This window comes from Pogona vitticeps, chromosome 3 (assembly GCF_051106095.1).
Source record: "Pogona vitticeps strain Pit_001003342236 chromosome 3, PviZW2.1, whole genome shotgun sequence".
In the NCBI taxonomy this organism is placed as follows: domain Eukaryota; kingdom Metazoa; phylum Chordata; class Lepidosauria; order Squamata; family Agamidae; genus Pogona; species Pogona vitticeps.
The window spans coordinates 81563350-81590065 of NC_135785.1; the positions used below are offsets into that span (position 1 = coordinate 81563350).

The window sequence follows — 26716 nt, forward strand, 5'->3', positions numbered from 1 at the left end:
GAGCCGCTTCCCTTCCTCTCCCTCCTCCTCGCTGCTAAGCCAGCTGCCCACTCGCCCGCCTGCCACCAGAGAGCCACTTCCCCTCCTCCTCCTCTGCTGCTGCCCGCTGAACTTCCAGGGCGGGCCCAGGCAGAGCCCCGGGCAGCTGCCGCCACAGCAGAGCCATCCACTCTATATTTTGAGTGGAAATGTTGGGGGGTCGTCTTATACACCCAGTCGTCTTATACGCCGGCAAATACAGTAGATTGTTGTACATGAAAAAAAATAAAACATCCCCAGAAAATAAGCCCTACTGCATTTTTAGAACAAAAATTAATATAAGACCCTGTCTTATTTTCAGGGAAACACGGTATACATGTGCTCAAAATCCCCCCCTGCCTGAAATCCAGTAGTAAGTCACAATTAAAGTAGGCATACTAAATCAATGGAAATTACAGAAGGGTTTACTCATCAAATTTCCACTGATTCAATGGGTCTGCTCTAGTTGTGACCTACTACTGGATTTCAACCACTTTCTCACCTATAAATATATGGAGTAAGAATAAGCTACAGTTGGGAAAACTTGCTGCATACTCATGACACCAGTTTGTGAGAGTATGACAGTTACTCCACTCCCCACAACATGATTTGTGATGTTTGTTCCCAGCCCTTCCCATCTGGGAGGGGCTCTAGATCAGTGGCAGAGCACAAGCCTTCCATGCAAAAATTTCAGCCCACAGCATCTCTAGATAGGGCTAGAAAATTATCATGCCTGAAATCCTGAAAAGTTACTTCTAATCAACTTTGACAAAACTCAGCTAGAGGGAGGGGAGAATAAAATAGTAAAAGACAGCTTCCTACATTCACTATTATCAGAAAGGGCTATGAGGAAGCTAGATAGGACCAAGCTTACTGATGCAGACAAGATAAATGAGCAAAATTAGCATGTAAATTATATTTGCATTCTTCACTTAACACCCCAGTGGGAAAGCTGAGGAAGCACTTGACAGCAGCATCCAGCTTGCTTCACATCTCCTGGGAAGCTGATATGAGAATCAAAAAGGTCCACTTGAGGAATAGTGGAAAGTCTTCCAGACACCTACTACGAGTTTCCTACTTGATCATCTTCATCAGTAAATAAGAACAAGGGCATAAAACTTTGGCCATTGCCATGAAATGGCAAAAATGTTCAGGGCAGTTGAGTTGAAGGAGGTGTGTTGAAAGTTACTAACAAGGAATCAGAAGAGTTAAGTTACACCACTGCATGAGTCAGTTCTGGCTCTATTCAGGTTGCGGAACTAGGAAAACTAGTTGTCAGTCCTGAGTATGTACAGATAGGACTATGACTGAAAACTATCAAGGTAGAATTCTGGAGAACATTAAGCAGCAAGGCAAAAACCAGATTTGATTTTTTAAAAATCCCAACTAATTGCACTTGAAGAAATGTAGAAGAGCAGTCACTTACCTAGTTTATGGTAAACGTTCATTGCCTTGGAGTGAGGATGTCACCAGAAGCCCCCTTGGTACAGTGTCTTGGAGGATTCATTTAAGACTGATAGGAGAAAGCAGCACCTTCTTGATTTCACCCACATGTGTAACAGGTAAGTGAAATTAAGATTAATTTGGCTGCAGATATTATTTAATGGATCCATAAAGTTGTGGCCCTTTATATAATCCGTATCAAGCATCTCATATCTTTGTTCTAGATACGCTGGCAGGGGTAGCTAATAGTTTTCTTTGTGTCTGACTGCTTTGTGTCTGACTGCTTTGGCAAAATGATGAATAATGCATCTGTTCAGAGAGATTATCAAGAAAATGGTGCAGTTCTATTCAGGTCAGTGGGACTGTGCAAGTTTATTCTATGATCTGCTTCCTATGGCAATGATTGCTGTTAAATATTATTTAGATTCTCTCAATGCAAACTCTGTCTTTTTGTAACCTACAGTATGCTGTTTAGTAATCCAAATAACTTACGTAAATAACAATATGTTTTTTGAAAAGCCATGCATTCCTAAGGGAACATTATCTCATGAAAATTACTATTTTTCTTTGTTTCAGAATACATTAGATGCTTAATTAGGGAGGACAGTTTGATTCAACTCACGAAATATGTACAATATTACAAGGTCCATGCACGGATCTGTACGCTAGAATAGTATTTTGCAACACAGTTGAGTTTCAGATAAAAATAGAACAAAATGCTAACAATGTGCTGATGATTAGACACTGCAGTAAAGCATACACTACATTGAAGAGATGACATGAATGTCTAGAGGTTCTATTAATAATAATTCACTTTCCCACCATTTTATTGTAAACTAATTTTCTCCTAGTCTAATTAACGTACAGTATCTGTCCTATTTTGCCTTTTATCTGCTGACTTTCAAGCTACTGTAATAGCTGGAAATATTTACACAAATGCTTTTTCAGAAGCACACAGAACTAGGCAGTAAAATCACTATACTTTTTTTTGCATGTTACACATAGTGTGGGGGTGACTACAGATAAAACTTTTTAAATCAATTAATTCTGCACATACTTAGTTGCTGGCACCTTTTTTGCAGGTATATTATATGCTCTCAATATTCTGATGAGAAGTTTAACATCTCCATCAGAGACAGTTTGTCCTGGAATCTTCCGCCGCTCTTTCCTTTGTGGTTTCAAATGTCTTTTGCGTTCACCTAGCTTGAAAATTGCATCACTCAGCTGGCTTTTTTTTTAAAAAAGAAGCAATTTGCATTAGTATAAAAAGAGTGAAGTTATTCATGTGTTTTATAGAATCCTATCTTTTCCCAAAGTTAGGAAAACTGAGTTTTGAGTAATGTAAACATTCTTCAATGATTTTCTGCTTTCAAGTTTCTTAAAAAGAACCATAACATTTAATGTTACCAATTACAGTGGTGCCCCGCAAGACGCTTACCCCACATGACGTCAAAATTGCTTTATGATGACTTTTTTGCAATCACTATTGCGATCACAAAACAATGGTTCCTATGGGGGAAATCCACTTTACGTTGATTAGGTCCCTGCTTTGCAAACCATTTGTTCACAAAACAATGTTTTTTCCGGCTCCGCGAAATGGCTTCCCTTCGCAAATTGGTTTCCCTCCCTTCGCAAAATGGCTGTTTTCCGGACCCCTGCTTCGGAAGACAGCGATTTTAAACAGCTGATCGGCAATTCTCTATGGGCAATCTTCGCTGGACGATGAGGTATTTCCCAATTGGAACACATTAACCCATTTTCAATGCATTCCAATGGGTTTTCCCCCCCGCTTGACAATGATTTCGCTTAACAGTGATTTTCCTGGAACGGATTATCGTCGTCAAGCAGGGCACCACTGTATTAAGCACAGGTTTTCTGAAGTATGTCTGTATCAGCCTGTTTAAAGGAAACCTTTTAATAATTACGTACCTCATAGATATGATTTCTTCATACTCACTCACAATGTCTGATAAACTACATTTGTGCCTAATAGTCACAATTTGTTGTGTAACTTGCTTTCTCATCTGCAGAAAATGTAAATGTTTCTTAATGCATTGAAAACCACCATATAAAGTACCAAACCGCAAACATTTTATAGCAAAGACATTATTCAAAGCAACATACACTGTTGCACACATTTTCTCTTCTGAAGCCCAAGGAGGGTGCAGATGAAGGACAAAAAAAAACACACATTACATTAGGCATGTAGCTTGTCTCTGAGTGAAAGACTTTCCCTTCACAACGAGTTAGCATGGAGGGGAGGATATCAACAGGGACCAGAAGACTCAGTGGAGTGGAAGGAACTACAGCCAGCCATAACCTCAATCTAGAGTCCTATAGCTACTGTTGACTTGGGAGAAATACCTTTACTCTCTTGCTACAAGATTTCCCCCCTCATGTAAATATTAACTGTGTTCATGTGAAAGGTCTGGTCTGGATTGGGACTCATTGTGGGGCAAAGACTTAAAGTACTCTACTCTCTATTGGGCTACTTACGATCCTATGTTTGTAAAAAGCTTTCACTGAAAAGAAAATCATATGCTTAAAGTAGTACTTTTGTTTCAAATATGCTTATTTACCAGACTCCTTAATTTAAGTCCACATCTGTCCAATCACATGTGAGGTGGTGAATAGGGCCTGACATAATTGGACTAACCTTATTAGGCACAAGACAAGTTGCAAAATATATGTAGAACTATTGGGACAACAAAGTGAAAAAAAATCTTGACGTATTTTTGAAAATATAAACTGTAGTTGTTACTCAATTTGATATCTAGTTTTCTATTGGGAGGGAGGTGTTAGGCATAAAATATGTCATTTCAGTTTCAGTCTTTGTAAAAACAATACTGTTGACAGAGTACCGCTAATAATCTACATTTCCAAATAAAGTGAGCGTGTGATTTGTTTGTTTATCTGCTTGTTTTCACTCTTTGGGCAAAATCCTGTTGTGTAACTTTGTACAGAGCATAACTCAGATCAGGTGCCATTTAATCTACACAAATTAAAATAGTCCTAGCGTGCTGTACCATTTTAGATTCCAAGGCTTCCTATGGTTCCCATTTGCTCTGTGAAAACCTTTGGGAGCTTCAGGATGGGTGGGTGGGGGGCTCTGAAAGTAAAAGAAAAAAATCATCACTGGATCACCACTGCTCAGATTGGGACTGCTTCTGTTAATCTGGTGATGATTTTTTTTTAAAAAAATCCCCATCCCAAGGCTCCCAAAGGCTTCCCCAAGGGAAAAAAGGAGCCATAAGGAGCCACAGAACCTTAAACATGGGTGTAGAAAGCTTTTAATTAGTGTAAATTAAATGTTTCTGGCACACAATCTGAGTTATGACAGGCATAAGGTTATATATTAGGATTTTGTCCAGTAACTGCCTATTTTGATTCCAAAATGATTCTTTCAAACTTATTTTGGGATTTACATCTTGGCTAATACTAAAGCCAGTTGTTACAAGTGTACTAATAACATCCTATACAGGCATATATTGCTAAGACATGACACGTCACTCCATGTAGGATAACAGTCCTTATAACCAATCCACGCTGAAATAATACATAGCTCTATTTTTAGCACAACAGGTAATTTTGCAGCCCTTAGTTTTCTCATATGGAGATGATGAAAAGTATCATACCATCCTAATATAGTTGGCAGAACTACTCCTTTCTGCAGAAATAGGATCCAAATCTGTCATCAATATGTCTTTTTCTAATTGGCTTCCATATTCCTAGAACAAAGAGTGAAGTAATTTTCCTGAATGAAATATTACTCTTTATGGGCTGTTCAATCAGACAGAAAAACAGGTTGATTTGTGTAATGTATGTTCTTCAAGTGGTCTTTTGTGCGCTCATACTGATGGATCTGTTTGCGCAGAATCTTCAAAAGTGAAGAGCTATTAAAATTGGCATGCACCAGTGCTTCTTTCCTCAGTTTTCAAATATTGGGCTGCACAGTGGCCATTGTCATTTAGCCACAGGGTTGGAGAGGGGAGGATGGTGAGTCATATGAACACACAGAAAGCCACTTTTAAGAAATACTAAGGGGTGCAATCACATTTTGGACTGCTATTTTTCAGTGACTACACAACATACTGGTAACTATGAACCAGCCTGACTCTCTTTTGTGGCTATCCACACCATTCTGGATCACTGGTAGGGGCTATTAGCTTGTTTGTTTTTTTGTTTTAGCAGAAGCAGTATTGCTTTGACTTAGTTCAGTTTCTGGCATGTGTAATCACCAGTACTGACCCAAAGTGGCTCCAATGAGTGTTTCCCCTAATGCCACTATGGTAGCAAGCCAATGAAGTGAGATGTCCCTTATCAATAAATAAAACAAATCCCGATTTCCCCACTCTCCATGAGGCCAAAAGGAAAAAAAATAGGCAAAATAGAGTCACTCTGAACTGCAGTGTTGTAAATGTCCGAATACACTCTCAAGTGATTCTGTTTAGCCCAATTCAATACCTAGGTAACTATATAGTTTCACCCTAACTCCCCCCCCCAAGGAACAACACTAACTGCAAAAAATATACTGAAAAATAAATTATATACAAGAAAAAAAGTCCCCTAATCAGGAGAAATGCAGACTACAAATGATACTAAATAAATAAAATATTTTTAAAAAACAGAATCATGGACATTAGGTTTCAAATCTGTCTCAGAGAAGTCAACCAAAGGTGTAGTCACTTTGGTAGATGAATCAAAACTGAGGAAGAGGTGCTGAAACACACATTACAGAAGAGATGGTAGAAAAAGGACAACATTCAAAAGCTCTCATTCTCATCTATTCCAAATGAGGTAGCTCTGGACAGGGACATATACATCAGCATGAATGCATAGAGACTGTGACAAAGAAGCATAGTTCTGAAACTGCTACAGTTATTTGGGTGCTAAAAGCCTGGAATAATATGATATTTTCATTTTCTTATATAACTGATATGTGTATTGCTTTTCCTATACAACTCTTATTGTTATTGCTTTGTCTGTAGTTTATTCAAGGATCTAGCACCAATTAAAATCTAGCCGATGGCTAATCACAGAATTCTTGTTTGTTAGTGCTTATAAGGGAGAACTGAATAGAGAAGAGCCAATTAACATACAGTATTGAACTTCTTCAAGACATAGAAAAAGAAAAAGCCATGGTGGTCCATGTAAGAAACATCTCAGTCCATGTTCAAACAATATTTTAATTACTACCAACTGAAACAGCTAGCAAGTTTTAAAATTCAGCTTGAATGTTAGATACAGAGGAAGAAAAAAATGATTAGTTTAACCACAAAGTCCACTTTCAGCTACAGTTTTGAAGACTTCACAGTAAATCCAAAGCTCTTTTTCCTGTTGACTCATACACTTAGCAACAATACTAGCTTTTAACAGTGTAAAATAAGCATTCGCAAAATACTCCTTTTCTTGTGCAACATTCCCCTAAAACCACTGTAAAAATCTAGTTAGTTAGATAGTTAGATAGTTAGATAGTTAGATAGTTAGATAGAAAGAAAGAAAGAAAGAAAGAAAGAAAGAAAGAAAGAAAGAAAGAAACCTTGTTCCTTGTTTTGCAGAATTTTCTTAAAGGAGCATACACTAGCAAAATGCATAAAATGCATTAGAGGTAAATGGTATGAAAGCAGAGGTTCTGCAGTATTACCAGTGTCTTTCTCTGATAAAAAGCCCAAAGAAAGAACATGTGTATTAGGGGTGTGCCATTTGCTTTTTTGTTGTGGGGCTTGTCTAGTTTTTGGACTCCAAAACCTAAAATTTTCCAGGAATTAATCAGAAAGAGTTCTGGGAGTTCCAGTCCACAAGCATATACTGTACATGCAAACACCTTCGTGTTGATCACCGGGACAAGGCTGAGGTCTTCTTCAAAGCTTTCATTTCCTGCTGCAATGGTGGAAGAAGGCTGCTCCAATACTTCATGCAGGGGGCAGTCTCATTGCTCTTTATACTTTGTTGAAGGCACCTTCTGAAAAAACCATCATTCCCAGAAAAGGGAAGAAGCTTCCAGAAAACACTGCAGCAGCAAATGAAGGTATTCAAAGAGAATTCAGTCATGTCCAGGTGACTGAAATTAAGGAGTCTGCATTTATGTATTTGAGGGCTAGAAGTCCCAGAATTCTGGGGAAATCTTGGAGAATTCTGGGAGTCCAAAAACAGTGGCACATCTCTCATGAGTATCATGCCATCCTCGTGCTTGCAGATCCTAGCAAATGGTATTCAAAAGCATAACAGTCAAAATAGCCATATATTATCTCCAGTATCTGTAGAATCAGAAATAACGTGGCTTTCAGTACCTCTTACCGGGGAATAAAAACTGGAGCACAGAATTCCTTTCAATTCTTGTTTCTGTGCTCAATCTCCCACGGCCATCTTGTTGACTACTGTGGGAGCAAAATGCTGAACTAGGAAGGTATTTTGTTTGATTCAGCAAAACTCTTATGTTAGTCATTTATGCATCCCTGTGCATTTCATGATCATAATTTAATTAATTAATTTTCATTAATTAAAATTATGAGAGAGATATCACATAGCTGTAATCTCACTAACAATATTGTAAGAAAATTAGAATGACATTTGGCACATTCACAGCAGAAATGCAGAATTGGATGGGGAGTGACGCTGAATTGCCTAGCAAAACTGAAAGAAAACAATATGTTTATAAATTTAAATACCTGAAAAACTGTGTCTGGTATCTCTCTGTCATAGAGAGGAATTTGCTGAAAACAGCAGGAATTTAACTGTCCTAAGCTTCTCAGCTGCAGCAGCTGGAAACGTTTACAATTTTTAATCTCTTCTGGAGTAACAAAGTTAAATTGTTCTTGCAGCTGTTCAAGGCGAAAGTATTTTGAATCTCTTTGTTCTTCGGCTTTAGCATACTATTAGAGAACAAAAAATATAAACTTAATTATTTAGGTAATTAAACTTTTAAAAACCCTAAATACTGTATCTAATGGTACATCTTTGTACTTGAGCATTTAAATTGAGAAAGCCTAGCTACTGGAGTAGGCCTGAATTTTAAATTCTTTGGCACTCCAGAAAACTCAGATGCATAGATTTTGTAGACTTGGCTTTCTGTGCCAGATGAATATGTAGTGTTTCCAGAAACTTTTCAATATTATCAAGACTTAACACCATCAGATATTTTACATTCAGCTTCATTAGTACCATACTGATACATACACAAGGATTTTATGTCAGAGCTTCACATCTGACAGACTCCACTCCATATGTATTACCACTATAATACATCTGACACTGAATGGCCAACAGGGGAAACTACAGTAGGACCCCCATATCCACAGTTTCACTTACCCACAACCTGATATTAAAAATATTAAGAGAAAAAAAACAGAAGTACATACAAATCTCCATCATGTAATTATCAGAACTGGCTACTAGAGAGAGCCAGAGACCCTGCTATGTGTAGGGTTCACTGCAGTTTTTGGCATCCGGGGGGGGGGGGGGGCTTGGAACCAATCCCTTGCAGATATGCGGGTTCTTCTGTATAGCAATATTTGAAATAGAGAGGAACTAAAATATTTCTAATTTCTACCTTAGAACTGTATTCAAGTGTGTGTTAACAATGTGGGATTTGAATGGAAAACCCATTACAAAAATGGTTGTTTTGGGTTTTTCGGGCTCTTTGGCTGTGTTCTGAAGGTTGTTCTTCCTAATGTTTCGCCAGTCTCTGTGGCCAGCATCTTCAGAGGACAGCACTCTGTGCTCTGGTGTAGTTGGCTTTGGGAGTGCAGTATTTATGGCTGAGAGATAGATTTTTGTCTTTTTCTGTAGATGGGTGATTAGTGTGTATTGTTGTGGGTGTATTCTTGTGCTAAGGAGAAGAGATTATCCGTTCCTGTGGCTGATGGGTGTCATTAGCTGGTCTTTTGCGTGTAGTGATCCCCTGTCCTTGTGGCTGGGTAGAGTTCGTTGACCTTTTGCACGCTGCATTTTTGAGAGCTGGGAGGCAAGTTTTGTTGAGCTTCACACTTTCCTCTTTTTTGTTGAAGTTTTGCTGGTGCTTGTGGATTTCAATGGCTTCCCTGTGCAGTCTGACGTAATGATTGCTGGTGTTGTCCAGTATTTCAGTATTTTGAAATAGAATTTCATGTCCAGTTTGCTTTAGGGCATGTTCAGCTACTGCAGATTTTTCTGGTTGTTTTAGTCTGCAGTGTCTCTCATGTTCTTTGATTCTGGTGTGGATGCTTCATTTTGTGGTTCCAGTATATACCTGGCCACAACTGCAAGATATCCGGTATACTCCTGCAGTGGTGAAGGGGTCGCTTCTGTCCTTTGCTGACCATAACATTTGTTGTATTTTTGTGGTGGGCTTGAATACTGTTTGTAGGCTGTGTTTTTTCCAAAGTTTCCCCATGTAGTCCGTGACCCCTTTGATGTATGGCAGAAATACTTTATTTCTGGGTGGTTGTTTTTCTTCTTCAGTTTGGTGTTGTTTTCTTGGTTTGATGGCTCTTGCAATTTCATTTTTGGAGTAGCCATTTGCCTGTAGGGCCCAATTCAGATGGTTGAGTTCAGTGCTGAGAAACTGAGCTTCACAGTTCCGATTTGCACGGTCTACCAGTGTTTTGATTATGCCTCTTTTTTGCTGTGGGTGGTGGTTGGAGTTTTTGTGTAGGTACCGGTCTGTGTGGGTGTGTTGTCTGTAGACCTTGTGTCCCAGTCGGAGGTCAGTTTTGCGTAGGACCATGACATCCATTACAAAAACATCTGTCGTAGGGGGTGAACTTGGAAGGTGACTTCTAACAACATTTGACCCATTGTTTGGTCCACTATGAGTACAGGCTGGTTCGCTCCTTTTGCTGGCGATCAGACAATGTAATTGCTAGAATGAATAAACCTATTGCCAGAACATTCCTACTCAAACCTTATGGATCTCTGTCAGGAGCTTTTTAGGTGAGGGTAAAAGCAATCCATTTTAGTTAATTTCCACTGTGTGCAAATCAAATTAGAACTTCCTGCTTTAATTTCCCAGTTTGTTTCATTTTCTCATTATCATTACTGGCTTAAACAGAGAGCTAAGCTGCTCAATGATATTAGAAAACTGAGAAGGTAAAACTTCCTTCTTCTGCTCCATGGAGGAACTGAGGGAGGAAACAAAAAAGTCAATTCTACCTTGCTCCTTTTAAGGAGGTAGAATTGAAACATTCCTCCCAGAGAAAGGAGGGAGATAGGAGGGGATTTATTTTTTAATTTTATTTTCTTAAAGGAGATGGGCCAAATTGTATCTTATCTCAAGTGACTCTATTGGCCCATACCAGCTTGTTCCAAATATTCCATCTATCTAAGCCCTAAGGTGAAGTTTTCTGCAGATCCTTTTAGCTGATATTTTTGTCCTTTTACTGTAGCATACGGAATCAACAAGAATGAAGAAACTGCATTGATGTACACACTGAAGTCTATACATGATATCATTTATTCAATCTTTTCCCAGTAGCAGTCAATTAAATGCCACCGCATATTCACAAGGCACAAAAACTTTCTCTTATAGTTTGTCTTTAGCATTCAGAGATATACTGTACTGTCTCTTTATCTGGAGTTCCCATGAAACTATCACAGCTAATAGTGATCCATCTTTAATCTGCACAACTATTCTCCAGAAAGATGTACAATAGCTAAATTAGTATTGAACATCAATTAACAGTTATTGAAGAAATAAATTTCAAAATTTCATCACATTGCATGCAGAAATGCCTCATTTTCTCAGTTCTGAATCTATCTTTCAGATTCATTCACTGAACATAATTTCCAGTATTAAGAGGGGAAAATCCCTTTATACCCATTTGATTGATTCACCTAGTTTTGTTAAGTAAATATTCTCCTGCAGCCATTGTGGAAAAAGACATGAAAAAGGAGAAGAAAAACAGAAAGTACAGTACTAAAAATGAAAAAAAAAAGTAGTGTGGGATGAATCTTTTCAAACCCTCTTAAAAAAAGACAGACTTTTTTGTCATCATCAATTATTACTTTGATATGAAATTCACAGCTTAGCTTCTTCATCTGGCTTAATAAATTCAATTCATTAATTTTTATTACATAAGATTTTTTAAAATTTTTTAACTTAAATTAGGTGCTGAAACTTCTTCATTACCACAATTAATTCAAACAAATCTGAGTACTCAGGGTCATTTGGATCAATATTGACTTCTTCTGCCCAGGCAATAAGTTTCTGTATATCAGAATGCCACCAAATTCCAGTTTCTTTTCCTGAACAGATACTTCTTGGCACACTGAAAAACACGAAACAAAATATGCACAATTGGTATTCGGGGATAACAACACTAAACTCTTTGTACCTACTTGTAATTATTTCAGCTTTAGAGATAAACGAGTTGTCTAGCTATAACTATGGTTCTTTGAATGGCCTTCTATGAACACACACATATATGGATCTTGTCCCGATGCAGAGACATACTTAGAACATTCTAAACCCGAGTTGCCTTCAGCAGAGACCCCAACCCTGCATACTGCCACTCTCATGTGTCACTGCACCTCTGCAAAATCCCTTCATTTCCATTTCTGCTGTCCCTAAGAAACCAGAGCCAAGATAGTGACAGAGCAGAGGTGGGTGGATGGTGGTGAGTGCACAGATGACCACTTGAAGAACTGGAGTTACAGGTAAGCAACATGCATTTCTTCATGGTCTTTGTGACTCAACTATATTAGTGACTAGCAAGCTCACTTACTGGGAGAAGGAAACATCAAACAAAAATGGAAGAAAGAACTCTCCCAAATGAGACGTCAGACATAGCACTTGCATTCAATATGCAGTGAGTTACACAAGTGGAAGAATGTGACCATGTTGCAGCACAGCAGATGTCTGGCAAAGGAATGCCCACAAAAATAGCTGTCAACAGGGCCACCACTCTTGTAGATGATTCTTGAGGTCAGTGGAGCAGGTTAAGTGATTCAATTTACACAATAGAGAAATGGAAATGATAACACATTTTAGCACAGCATTATGTAGAGATTGGTAAGCCCTGTTTTGGTCTTGCATAGCACACAAAGAGTGTGCTACGTGATTTATAAATGGTGTAGTATAATTAACATAAAATTAAAATGCCATATTGACAACCAACACATGCAGAGAAGTTTCTAGGAGTGTTGATGAGAGTGGACAAAGTATCCTGGTTAAGTGGAAGTGAAACCAACTGTAATGAATTGTAATAACAAGGTGTAGCACTATATTTTCCTTATTGAACACAAGGCGCAGTGAGTCTACACTAGGAGCACATGATTCACCAGCCCTTCTAGAGGCAGAAATTACAATTAGAAAGGCTGCCTTCCACAATAGGAGCCTATTATCTGTTACAGCCTTCAGTTCAAACAGTTTCCTAAGTAGCTTAAAAAGTATAGCAGAAATCAACAATGCCAGTACAAGTTTAGTCAAAGATGAAGATAGGATTCTGATACCTTCCAGAAACCTGTTTCAAGAATGACTGAAAAGAGAAGTATCCTGCTTGTAACAAGATATGAATGGAAATAATTGCCATGTGTAGTTCAAAAAATTATACAGCCAGTCCATTTTGCTTCATCTGGCACAGGAGATTTCAACATGGCAGGTACAGTGCATGTTGCCCAGTATGGTGTGGTGGATGGAGTGAAGGACTAGGATTCTGGAGACCAGAGATTAAATCCCTACCCAGACATGGAAACTCACCAAAGGAGTGGAACTAGTAAAACCACTCCTTAAATATCTCACTTACCTTGAAATCCCTATTAGAGTTACTATACATTGGTTTTGACTTGACGGCACATAACAACAAGAGATAAGCATACATAGCATTGCAGACTATTATAAAAACCTTGCTACCTAGTATAGGAGACATGTGCAGGTTGACATGTGGGGGCTAACAGAACTCCTCTGTCATCAACTGTCCAAGATAAGGAATACATTATTTTTCCTGATGTTAGAATACATAGTTCTTCTGTTTCATAGTGGTCAAGAAAAAAAGGTATATCTGTAATAAAACATAACTCAAGTAAGCCTTTTGATAACATTAATATATAATTACATTTAAAATGACAATGTATTTATTCATAATTATATCATTTATGCCATAGTGAATAAACAAACCAAAACAATAGTTCCATTGTAATAAAAACTAATAATGTTGTCGTTTTATTCCAGGCACATGGAGGAGGGATATGATGCCCTGCTCACACTATTGCCACTTTTGCCTATTATCTCGGAGGAACAACATGAAAGCAAGGTATTATTTCATTCAAAATCATAAACCGGAGGGTGGGGTGGGATGGGATGGAATGCTGTAACAGTGATCAGGACTCCAGTGATAGGGGAACTACTGTTATTGGTTTGCAGCAATAACAGGGAAAGGAAAATACAATTCAAAATGAAATTAAAAATGCCACAGCCATTTTTTTCTTTAAGAACTTCAACATGCCACCCCCACAAATGGACTAAGAATGCCCCACTGGAAACATCACCCAAGTGACACCACAAATTCTTAGGTACAAATGGGGGGGGGGCAAAATCAGGATATTCTATGAAAATTTAAAATTGTCAAGACTACAGCCTAGAATGCAAGATTTCTATTTAAGAAGGACATGGAACAGCTCCTCCTCCAGTGCAAGCATGCAAGGAGGCTCACAGAGAAAGAGGTGGTCCTTTAGCCATTCTGGTTTCAAACTGGGACTTTAAAATTCAAGCCAGCAGTTTGCACTGAGTCTAGAAACAAACTAAGCTCATGAAGCTGGTATAATATTAGAGTTACATTAATTTTATTTTTTTTAAGCAAGTGCCCTCCAACTGTTGCACATATAACAATATTTGTTGTTTGGTTGTTAAGTCATGTCTGACTCTTCGTGACCCCATGGACCAGAGCACGCCAGGCCCCCCTGTCCTCCACTGCCTCCCGGAGTTGGGTCAAATTCATGTTGTTAGCTTTGGTGACAGTGTCCAACCATCTCATTCCATGTTGTCCCCTTCTCCTCTTTATAACAAACTCAAATTTCTGGACACTTTTCAAAAGCATCCAGACAAAGAGCACTTTGCAGTAGGGTAATCTGGATGTGTAATTGTGGCAAAAAAAGATAACAATTGTCATGCTTTTATAAACCTAGCAAAAGCACTCCAGATCACTGGCACAACATAGCTATTCAGGAACTGTGTTGGGCACGGAGGATCTCCAAAGTGTTTAATAATCATCATCTTATCCAGATTATGCATTATACATTTTGATTTGGAGTTGAGTTTACATTTTTGTAGTTATTTTTCTTTTTTCTTTTCTGACATTCTATTTGTTATATGTGTATTATTATTTTTTAAAACAAGCTCAATGCCTTTTCACTCCATATCAAATAATCAACAACACAACTTCTCTTGTCTGTCGTAAAATGCACTACTCCATTACTGATTTGTTCAGGACTTCCACACACTTTCCAACATCAAACAAGGAGAGAGACCTGGATATCAGTAGCTGATTGATAACACTACCTGCCATAATCCCCAGAGGGAAATAAATCTACATGAAAGACAGAATGATATCCTGCAGAAGATGACAATCTAAAGACCATGGGAATGGGAACAGTCTTCCAGCATTATAGGAATGACTGAAACCACAGTTAAAAAGGTTATCAGATGGTCGAGATGTTTAGCACAGTTCATAATACCAACAGTTACTGAAAAGTACAGTAGAACAAATGGCTTCCCATACACAGTCCCATGTTCGTAATTTATCAGCATGGTTATGTTTGCAAACACACTGGTCTGAATAATCTTGAAGATATCATACAGTTTACAAATTCCAACATTTGTAACCACATGTTACAAATTACATGATTTACTTACTGCTTCCCACTGCCCCATCTGAAGGCTTAACTTGTTGTTCACAGCTAAAATCTACTTCATCTAAAACATCTTTGCCTTTCAATATAACATTATTAGGAATAGGTAAGTACACTCTGGCTAGCAAAGTTGTTCTTTTACTCGATTCAAACACCTAAAATTAAATAAATTACATACTGTTAAAAAGGCAAGATGAAGATTTGTTTAAGTCTTTTTTTAACATTAAATCAAATATTTATTTTAATTCATTCAAAGTAGTGTAACAGAACAGTACCTATTGTGTTATAATACGAAATTTCTTGTTCATAAAATTTGTAAAGATGTCTCAAACTAATTAATCATGGCAAAACAAGAAACAGGTAAATAAACTGTAATACTGTATGCAAAAAAAGCAAGATTATAAAAATACATACTTGGAGAAAAACTGATTTGTACAGACAAGGACTCAGTAATACAATCCAAAGCAGCTTTGAAGGGATTACTGACCTGGTTTTGTAAATATCTTCGGAATATCCATACACTGCCTAAATCATATGGGTCTAAATCCTATCCAGTTAAAGGAGACAGGCAGGTTAATTACCTATAACTTTGTTTCTCTGAATGGCCATCTGTGAATTCACACACACGGGTATTTCTGCATCTAAAAATGCTCTTGGGATCACTCTAGAGCGTTAACCCCTCCTCTTAGTTAATAAACTGCTTCGCCCAACAGTTGGTGCTCAGGTTCCTCTATCCAATGCCACACTATATATGGAAGTAGCATATAGACAGAGGGGAAATTGTGCAGATTGTGTGAATTCACAGATGACTACTCAAACAACCAAAGTTACAGGTAAGTAACCTGTCCTTCCTCTTTGTGGTCTCTATGACTTACAGACATGGGTGACTCCAAAGCTAACTTAGCACTAGGTGGATGTCACACAAGCATTGAAGACCGAATGAAGCATCCAATTTAGCTCTAACATCCATTTTTAATGGTTGATGAAAGTCATAGGCTGGGATCAGGAGCACTGTAAAACAGTGCCTTCAAGATCCATCCCAGCGATATGTACCAGAAGGATATCATGGCACTGAAAGCTGCTGAGAGGACTAGCAGAACCAACAGGGACACACTCCCCTTATCCAGTTCTAGACCTAGGTGGAACTGGATAAGGGGTGACCAAAGCAGTTTCCATCTCATAATCAGGTCTGATTCCAGATTGAAATGGATCTATATAATCTGTTTTATCCAGAAACCCTGAAGCTAAAAAGCCACAATCCATTCTACCACCTTGCCAAAGAATAAAGTATTAGAGACTAGTCAGTAATTATTACGTATTGTGGGATCTAAGGAGGGATTTGTGGCCAGTATTTTTTATTTATATTTATTTAATTTATACCCCACCCATCTAGAACAAAATCTACTCTGGCAGCTATAACAGCAAGAACATTCTCCAGCTCAGGTAAACTGGTAAGTTGTTGGGCTGGAGAAGCATTTGTGGTGACTTATCTGTTGAGTGCCCAGAGCAGTTAAATTCTCCTTTAAACAAAACCTTCAAACATGCAATGTATGTGGTCTTTCCTGAATCTAAAGTGTGCTGAAATAGTGAGAGACAAACTACCACTGAAGACAGATCCTTTGTTATCTCTTCTGTTTATCTTTTTAGCCTTTTGAAGATTCCATCCTTGTGGCCTTCCTCCTTTTCTTCAATGCCAAAGTTGCTGGTGTCAAAGCTTTTGGTCACTCCAGAACAGTCTGTTGTATTTCCTATAAGTCATATTCCAATACCAGCGTTGGTGGCTCAGTACTGAATCTAATTAGAATAGAGTCTTTAAATTTGTTTTGATGACAAGCCTGCTCTTCTTTAATAGCTTTCTCCATCACAGTATTTTTAAATGAGGCGTTGTTGTTGTTTAGTCGTTTAGTCATGTCCGATTCTTCATGAGCCCATGGACCAGAGCACGCCAGGCCCTCATGTCTACCACTGCCTCCCGGAGTTGGGTCAAATTCATGTTGGTAGCTTCGGTGATATTGTCCAACCATCTCGTCCTCTGTCGTCCCCTTCTCTTATCTTCACACTTTCCCAATTTCAGGGTCTTTTCCAGGGAGTCTTCTCTTCTCATGAGATGGCCTAAGTACTGGAGCCTCAGCTTCAGGATCTGTCCTTCCACTGAGCACTCAGGGTTGACTTCCTTCAAAATTGATAGGTTTGTTCTCTTTGCAGTCCAGGGGACTCTCAACAGTCTCCTCCAGCACCACAGTTCAAAAGCATCAATTCTTTGGAGGTCAGCCTTCTTTATGGTCCAGCTCTCACTTCCATACATCACTAATGGAAAAACCATAGCTTTGACTATGCAGACCTTTGTCAGCAAGGTGATGTCTCTGCTTTTTAAGATACTATCTAGGTTTGTCATCCAAGAAGCAGGCGTCTATTAATTTTGTGGCTGCTGTCACTATCTGCAGTGATCATGGAAGAAAGTAAAATCTGTCACTGCCTCCATATATTCCCCTTCTATTTGCCAGGAGGTGATGGGACCAATGGCCATGATCTTTGTTTTTTGATGTTGAGCTTCAAAAAAGCCCCTTCGCCACAACAAGGCAGCAATCCATGGAAGGGGAAATGAGGCTTTACAGACAGTTAAAATCAAAGTTGAGGGCTGTTTTTTTGAGACTAAGTGACAGTTCCCACAAGAAGAAATTGGGTCTCATCTAGCTGGGACTACCAACAGGATTCCAGTCAAGGTGTTATGATATACTTTCAAAATGTAAAATCCTTTCATTTCTATTACTCATACGGCCTCCACAGTAGCCATATTATCCTATATACATTAAGGCAGAGGTCCTCAACCACCGGTCTGTGCCCTGGTGCCAGTCTGTAGCCTTAGTCTGATGGAAAGACTCCCCCCACCCCGCACACTTCCCCCACACAGCATGCGAGTGCGCCCACACAAGCACTGCGCCAACCTTCACGCATGCGCACGAACGCAGGGGGTTCTCTGCCTTCCCCAGCTGGTCCATGGGGCTAAAAAGGTTGGGGACCACTGCATTAAGGGATACATTTAAGTTCATATAATGTACTTGTGGCCTAGTAACTAATTTCAAAATATATGAAGCAACCACAAATATGAAAAAGAATTTTTCAGAGAGATAACAAAAGTACTATTATAAGCTGACTTTCATCAACATGATTGTTTTGTAAAAAGAACAATTAATACCTCTAATTCAAGAGATTGAGGCCAGTTTAATACTTGAATTCTAAAAACTTGCTGAAATATTACTTTAAAATCTTGGTGGAGAGGAGCTTCTGAAGTAGAGGAAACTAATTTATTGTTGTAATATATTTTAATGAAGTATTTCTCCAACTTGACTTTTTCTCTTCTCCTTTGTTCATCCCTAGCAGTATAGGAATACAGATCAAACAGATGGAAAAAAATTAATGTTTCAACATATAAAATGGGGGCAATTCACTCCGAAAGTTCAGGCTAGGATACCTGCCCCATTCACTACCAATATACACGAAAAACTACTATGAAAGCAGAAGTTTCACAAAACTAAAAACACTCTGCAACTCACATGGGGCACATGCTTGCTGCTGTTATTTCTGTTATAAAGGTAAGATGTGGTATGAATAGAAATTCATTTCTCTGTCCAAAATCTGTTGTTTGAAAAGCAGGGGTTGAACTCATGAATCCCTAGAAATCAATATTAATATTTTAACTGTATCTTATATACTTTCAAATCAATCAAAGCATCTGCATTCATATTACTTAAATTTAGACTCTATGTATAAGCTTAGAATGACACTTTAAAAGATCAGGCGCACTCCCATTTCAGTTTACACTTAATTTTTAAATATTCAGGTCATCCGAATTTCTATGTTAAGTATCAGGCACTGGCCAAAATACTATTGCTTAGTTATGTTTGTGGAAAACAAACAATGTAACTTGCAGTTTTAGAAGAGGTAGCCATGTTAGTCTGTGCAAGCATATCGGTAAAATTCCAAAGAAACAAAACAAGACAAAAACATGAGGCACTTTAAAGACTTTTATATTTTAATGTGAGCTTTCATGTTAAAGTTAACATACATGAAAATCCAAGTGGAGATTCATTAATTGCCATCAAGAAGTCACTGCAAATTACACAATTTACTTTCTACAGGTATAATCAAACCACAGGATTTTGGTCATTAATTGTACAGGAAAAAGTAAGAAGCATTGGTCTCTCATTCTCCCATGGTACAAATATTTACTATTTTGATATTCTTTTTTAGTATAATCACCTTCTGTTTCTTCTTCTTTTAATTAAAAATAGTCCATAAATTATTTAAAATTTTTATTTTAATAAATATAAAAACAAAAAAAATACATACCTAAAAATTTACAAAAAATTTATAAAAAAACAGAAAACTATTATACAAAATGTGCTCACCACCACTGAGATCATTTGGAGATATATCCAGTTTTTCCTCCCTTTTTGGAGCCCCGTTCTCCTTCCAAAATTGCACTGATTCTTAAAAAGGTGCACAACCCTTCCCTTTATTAATACAAAGTCTCCCCAAATTTCTATAAAAATATTCTTATTTATCAAACCTTTCTTTACTTTAATATTATCTGTTAGCTTATCATTTATAGCTATATTCCAAAGATCTTCATACCATTCATTCAACTGAAAACCGTACTTTCTTTTTAAATTCCTCGCTATCATCGGTCTTACTACTGTTAATAAATTAGAAATTAGTTATTTTCTTCTCCAGTTCCATTGATCCTTGTCAAATATTGATAAAAGCACTAAAACAACATATCTCTACATTTACGGTAGCTATTTCATTTATTCCCTTGGAAACCAACTGCCAAAACTTCAATATATTCTCACATCCCCAACACGTATGAAAATGCTTGTTTTCTGACATTCTCCCCAATGCAAAGTAGAATAATTAATATTAATTTGATCTAATTTCACTGGACTTAAATATAAGCTCCAAGCTAACTAATACAAATTTTCCTTTATCCTTATGGACATGGATTTCAATATCCTTGTATCCCATATATTATTCCAAACCTCAGCACTTATTTCTTCTCCTAAGTCATGCTGCCCATAATGTTTTAAGAAAATATTATTGGCCCTCTACGTCTATTAATATTTTATAAATTTTACTTCTTATCCCTTTATTACGTTATTTTTATTTATAGCCAATACCATGTTTCCCTGAAAATAAGACAGGGTATTATATTATTTTCTGCTCCAAAAATGCATGAGGGTTTATTTTCATGGGGTGTTTTATTTTTTTCATGTACAACCATCTATATTTATTCAAATACAGTTGTGTCATCTTCTGGTTGCTGCACAATGGTAGAGGGCAGGGTTTCACTTAACTAGGGATTATTTTTGGGGTAGGGCTTATATTATGAGCATCCTAAAAAATCATACTAGGGCTTATTTTTAGGTTAGATTTTATTTTCCCGGAAACAGGTATTTAGCCCACTGCTCAAGCTAAATAATATTAAACCAGGATATTCTCTCCATTACTTATACTTTTTTCTTTGCTTTTTATTCCTTACTTTCAAGTACAGTGGTGCCTCGCTTAACGGGCGCCCTGTTTAACGAAGAATCCACATAGTGATGAAGATTTTGGGATCACTTTTGCCATTGCATTGCGATTTTTCCTATAGGGAAAAATCGCATTGCAATGATGGCTTCCCCCCCCCATCATCACAAATGCTCCATTTTTGCAGAGCTTGCGATGAGGGGGGAAGCGATCATCCCAGAAAAGAACTGGAGCCATCTTTCCCGCTCCAGCCCCTCCCGCTCCCCGCCTTACAGCTGACGGGCGGAAGCTGCTACTGCTGCTCTTAGAACCTTCCCTAGCAACTAAATAGGCAGTGTAAATGCACTGCCGAAGCCTCTGAAAGCGGCGCTTTGCCGGGGTGGGGGTGGGGTGGGGGTGGCAGGGACAGGCCCGCCACCCCCCCTCGCGCCACCCCCACGGCAAAGTGCCACTTTCAGAGGTGCATTTTCACTCCTGAAATAGCCCCAGGAGGCTTCCGAAAGCGGAGCTTTGCCAGGGTGGGGGTGGGTGGGTGGCAGGGACAGGCCCGCCACACACCCCCTTGCGCCGCTTTTGGAAGCCTCCTGGGGCTATTTCAGCAGTGAAAATGCACCTCTGAAAGCAGCGCTTTCCCATGGGGGTGGCACGAGGGGGGTGCGGGGGGGTGGCGGGCCTGTCTATTTAGCTGCTAGGAAAGGTTCTAAGAGCAGCAACAGCTCCCGCCTGTCAGCTGTAAGGCGGGGAGGGGGAGGGGCTGGAGCGGGGACATGGCCACCTGCTGTTTTCTGGAGGGATTCCTCGCTTACTGAGGCGGCGAAAATGGCCGCCCCTGTGGAGGATCTTCGCTGAACGGTGAGTTTTTGCGCGATAGGCAAAAACAGGGTTTAATGCGTTCTTATGGGTTTTTTGTTCCGTTCAGCAATGTTTCCAGATAGCGCCGTTAATCCTGGAACGGATTAACGTCGCTATGCAGGGCACCACTGTATTCCCTACTTGATAATTGGCATCACTTTCTTCTCATTTATGTCTTACCACTTTTTCATCATCTTCTGATATTTTGTCTCCACAGTCATCCAGTTCAGAGTTACAGGTCAATCTTATTGAAAGATAGAAAGAAAATAATGAAACTTTCACAAATTTCAACCCTTTGGCTCAAGCTACATAATTCAAAGCTATACAACCACCCTTTCTTTTTTTCTTTTTTGCAAGCAAAGAAGTTATAACAGAAGACTGTCACAGAGGACGTTAAAGGAGCTGCCCAATCCTCTACAGCCCTCCTATTCTATAATTTTCCCTGCAATCAAATAAAGCTTCCAGAGCTAATTTTACATTTATAAATACATACCAAAGTTTGAAGGCAAATACAAATGGAACATCATGCAGAAGCTCTATGAGCCTCAGTTGTTAGAACTGACTGAATACTTGTACAACTCAGCTCACACTCAAGAAAATTCTTTTCTTTGCTTGAGGAAGAGTAGAGAAAAGAACTCCTAAGGCTTTCTTTACATGCTCTGATCTATGCTTACCTTCCTTTAACCTTACATAAATGGAAGAGTGGGTGATACCTTTTTTGAGACCACTAAAAAAATTAAACAAATTGGAAGCTTCCATGGAGAAGATTCCACTTCATCAGTCTAACCACCACCATTTCATGGACAATACAGATAAACTGTAGATAAAATGTGATGGTAGATGTTTGTGTTAAGTCATTTTGGAGAGTGACTTCAAACTCAGGTTACAAACATCATCTGTGGGCTGGTGGTTCAGTCTCAAGCACCATTGTTTGCAGCATAGCTGGAATTTTACACCCTAACTCTTCAGACCTAAAGGTTTGCCAATTACTCTGTGATTGCTCCACCGCCTCTGTTCTAAATCTTAAGGACCACATGGCCTTCTCCTAGTTCCTCCTTTAATCTTAGACTCCTATTCTTGGGGTTAGTAATGCCACTTTCTTCATTCTCACATTTCTTGTCCCTCCAAGGAGACATCTTTGTTCTCTAAAGATGAAAGGGGCAGCCATGGCTCCTGGCATCTCCAACTTAGTGAAATTCTTTAAACATTGAAGAATTGAAGCAGTGAAATTCTTCAAGTATTGGAATATTCCAAGACTACTGGACTTCAGCTAGCTTGATTTCCTTTGGAATAAAGTCACTGGAAGCTCATATGCAATATTTGAATATACAGTACAAATAAAATAAACCAAGCATAGGTGGAGACACATAGTCCAAACAATTCCAGCAGTAAAACTCATTGTCCTAGATCAGATATCCAGAGACAAAATATCTCCGTCCCTACCCACCCACTCCAGTGCTCTTACTTTACAGAGTCAGAATACTCATCTATGACCGTAATTTAGCATTACATGAACAAAACTGATTCGGCCTCACCCCTCTCACCTCTTGCGCTGTGGCCAGGAGGGTTCCGAAGCTTTTATAGCAAAACAACTCTTTATGGACTCAACCATGACTACATACTCAAAAGCAATATATCTTCAATTTCTATCATGGTAAACAAATAAAACAACTATTTCGATATCTGCTTGTGCTCTTTCCAGCTATGCACACCTCTTCAGTTGTTGCTGTGAACAGTCACTCTTTGTCTGATTTTGCAAAGAATGTTCTCATAGTCTTTGACAGTCCAACTAACTTTATTATTCTATGCTTTTCAGTTGTTAATCTGTTTCATGACTAATATACTTTTATAACACTGTCTTAACATTTAATCTATTAAATTTTGGTACATTCATGTATGTGCTCTGACTAACAATCCCTGTAGACAAAAAAAAAACTAAATAAAAGATTATTGTCAAGTACTATGAATGCCTTATACACACTTACCTTCGAAATTGAAGTTTTACAGACGTACTGATAAATCCTTGCTGTTTACGTACATACTTTATCTGTTTCCATATCTTTAGCATACTCTGTACTAAAGAATTATCTCTCTCGCATTCATTGTCATATAATCTTTTTGTATTCCTTTTTACAATGTAAAATAGTAACAACAACAAAAAAGTCAGGTTATCAAGAAAAAAGTTAAAACCACATGTTGTACAACGTTCAGCTTTTAAGCCTATTTCTTCTAAAATCATGAGGAAAGTTTTCCTGGGACTTCAGTGAATTTTTTTTAAAAAAAGCCATTTACATATATCTTTGGAAAGTGTTTGGAAACTTCAGTTGGTCAAAGTTCCTGCAGCTAGAATTCTAACTGGAAGTAGTTACAGAAATTCTTGTCACAACTGTGTCACTGGCTTATAGTCCATTCCTGGGCACAATTCCAAATTCTAGTTTTGACATATACAATCCTAAACAACTTTGGTCTGGGCTATCTGAATCACAATCCGGACAGGTTACTTACCTGCAACTGTAGTTCTTTAAATGTTCATCTGTGAATTCACATTTATGGGTTCCTTCTGCACCTGCCTGGATATCTTTGGAACTTTCAACAGCCTAAAAACCATTAATTCAACCTCTCCCAACACATGCTTCCCCACCCAACAGCCAATCTTCGGTTCCCCAGCCCATCACTGATTATATACCTTTCACACAATGGTTGGAAGATTTGAGACAATTAGCCTCTTTTGAACTAATATCATACAGAAAGCAACTCTGTGAGGATATCTATGTAGATATATGGAAGCCCTTCATTGATTCATTATAAATGTATAAGATAGTTTATTGTGAACGTATATAATACCATAACATTTAATATCGTATTGACCTTTTGTTTGTCTGTTTGTTTTGTTCTCTTGGTTCTGTTTTGCTCATTTTAAACTTTTTTCTTTTTAGTGTAATTTACGTTTATATTGTTATGTTAAACATGCAAAAAACAAAAATAAAAAGTAAAAAAATCACTGATAATACAGTACATCTGTGTGACAGACTGAGGGAAGGATCAGTGGGCTGTGCGAATTCACAGAGCACCACTTAAAGAACTACAGTTACAAGTAAGCAACCTATCCTTCTTTGCAGTCTCTATGATTCACACCTTTGAGCTGACTGACAAGCTCACTTACAAGATAGTGGGATTTCACATCAACTGCTCTGCCAAATGAAGGATCATGTTTCACCTTGACATCCAGTCTAAAATGTTTCACAAATGAAACATTTGTACTACAACTCTGCAAATATTTTTCATCTGAATTATTTTTAGGAACACTGTAGATGCAGCAACTGCTCTAGCTGAATGGCCTTTCAAAGATGTTGGTAAAGGTCTCTTTGTCAACTGACGACAGTGTTTACTATCCATTTAGATATACACTGAGATGAAATTAATTGACACTTCTTCAGTCCTAAGTAACTCAAAGTCTATTGATCTTTTGGAACTGTTTTGTCCTTGAAGTATAAAAAGCTAAAGCTCCACACATATATCCAAAGTTCTCTCTAGGTCTGAAGATAGCAAAGAGAAGAATGTAGATCATATCAAAGACTGATTTACATGAAAATCTAAAACCACTTTTGGCAGGAAAGATACACCAGTGAAAAATGTCACTTTGTGGAACTACAAAAAGTGTGAATCACATTGAAGAGTACATAACTTGCTTGCCTTTCTTGCTGATATTACTGCCACTACAAACACCATCTCATATGTCAATAGTCTTGAAGATATCTCATTCTCAATCTGGCATGATGATTTGCAGCTGTTGTTGAAGCCATAAGGCCTAACAATTTCTGGGCCACATACACCATCGCTGACACATTGGTCTGAAATCTTTTTGTGAATTCCATAATTTTGTCTATCCTGTCTTAAGGTAAGTATGTTCTTGAACACCTTAAATTTAGAATTGCTTTGATATATAGAATCATTTTTCTTTGGTTCTAAATGTGACTTTTTAATGTTTACTTGTAGACCAAGATTCAACAGCATAGTGTGAGGGCTATGTGTTTCTCTGCTTTGTCCTCTGACTATGGCACAATCAACCAATTGTCTATGCATGGAAAAACAGTCACATCATGAATTCTGGGGTATGTTCCTACTGGGCCAGGAGTTTGGTGAAGACTGTGGGTGTTATTGATAGACCAAAAGAGAGTATTTTGAGCTCAAATATATTGCTGTCTAAAGCAAAGTGTAGGGAACATTGATGTTCTGGCTGGACAGAAATATGGAAACATACACAAACCAGTCTCCTTTCTTTAAAAATATAGCTTCTACTGTCACCATCCTGACTTTTTTTGTTTCCATGTATGAGGTTAAATCCCTTAAGTCCAAAATGGGTCTCACTTCCATCCTTCTTGGGGATGGTAAAATACTGGGAAGAAAATTTATTCTTCAAAATGGAATAATCTGTGTGGCATCGTTCTGAAGAACTGTTATTTCCTCTTCTAAAACCTGAGATTGTGTTGTAGGTCCGAAATAACCTTTTGGAGGAAGGAATATAATCTCTGTTGCATAACTGTGCTCAACTATGGTCAAGACCCATTCATTGGTGGTGACAGTGTGCGAGGTGCTGAAATATGGTACTTGAGTTGGATTATTGTTCTAGTGGTAGTAATTCAAAGGGCTGTGGATCTTGGTAGGAATGAAATCAAAGGTACTGTTTTAATTTCTCATGCTGCTTCTTTCTAGTACTGTAGTACTGTTGAACCTGTATTTTTGATTGTCTCTAATACTATAATACATGTTGACGGTCTTTGTCTTTCTAAAGTATATCTACCTGATAATTATGAGTATGAATGTCTCCAGGATAAGCAGTACTATTTGTGCTGTTATTGAGAATAAAAACCCATTCTTTTTGCTATATTTCTTTTCTTACACAGTTTGCCCATGATATCAGACACTCCAGCTGCCTGAAGCCACACACAGTGTCTCAATGCTACTGCATCTGACAAATTATTTGCAACACAATCAGTTGCATGCCTTCCTGAATGCATCAATGTATCTGATGTGTTGCCAGTGAAAAAGCCTCTTG

General features: G+C 38.2%; 1 protein-coding gene and 1 long non-coding RNA gene across 46 annotated transcripts in view; one reads left to right on the plus strand and one right to left on the minus strand.

Annotated features, from left to right (window-relative positions):
- The window catches only part of CC2D2B (coiled-coil and C2 domain containing 2B), a 100906-nt gene that overhangs the window by 36776 nt on the left and 37414 nt on the right, over window positions 1-26716 (minus strand). For 32 of the 45 annotated variants that reach the window (XM_078391273.1, XM_078391281.1, XM_078391282.1 and 29 more), the window contains 11 exons: window positions 23646-23786; window positions 21841-21904; window positions 18837-18955; window positions 18479-18656; window positions 15287-15437; window positions 13289-13436; window positions 11567-11705; window positions 8130-8333; window positions 5097-5189; window positions 3391-3485; window positions 2519-2689 (listed from right to left, as the gene is read on the minus strand). In XM_078391273.1, coding sequence (XP_078247399.1) covers window positions 2519-2689; window positions 3391-3485; window positions 5097-5189; window positions 8130-8333; window positions 11567-11705; window positions 13289-13436; window positions 15287-15437; window positions 18479-18656; window positions 18837-18955; window positions 21841-21904; window positions 23646-23786 — 1503 coding nt within the window. Of the gene's footprint in view, window positions 1-1444; window positions 1571-2518; window positions 2690-3390; window positions 3486-5096; window positions 5190-8129; window positions 8334-11566; window positions 11706-13288; window positions 13437-15286; window positions 15438-18478; window positions 18657-18836; window positions 18956-21840; window positions 21979-23645; window positions 24503-26716 lie in introns of those variants that run through there. The other 13 variants (XM_078391283.1, XM_078391278.1, XM_078391303.1 and 10 more) reach the window with 11 other exon arrangements.
- LOC144588405 (uncharacterized) lies at window positions 845-26574 on the plus strand. Its single transcript, XR_013543949.1, has 3 exons — window positions 845-1580; window positions 13607-13688; window positions 25657-26574. It is a non-coding gene; the product is annotated as an uncharacterized LOC144588405 (long non-coding RNA).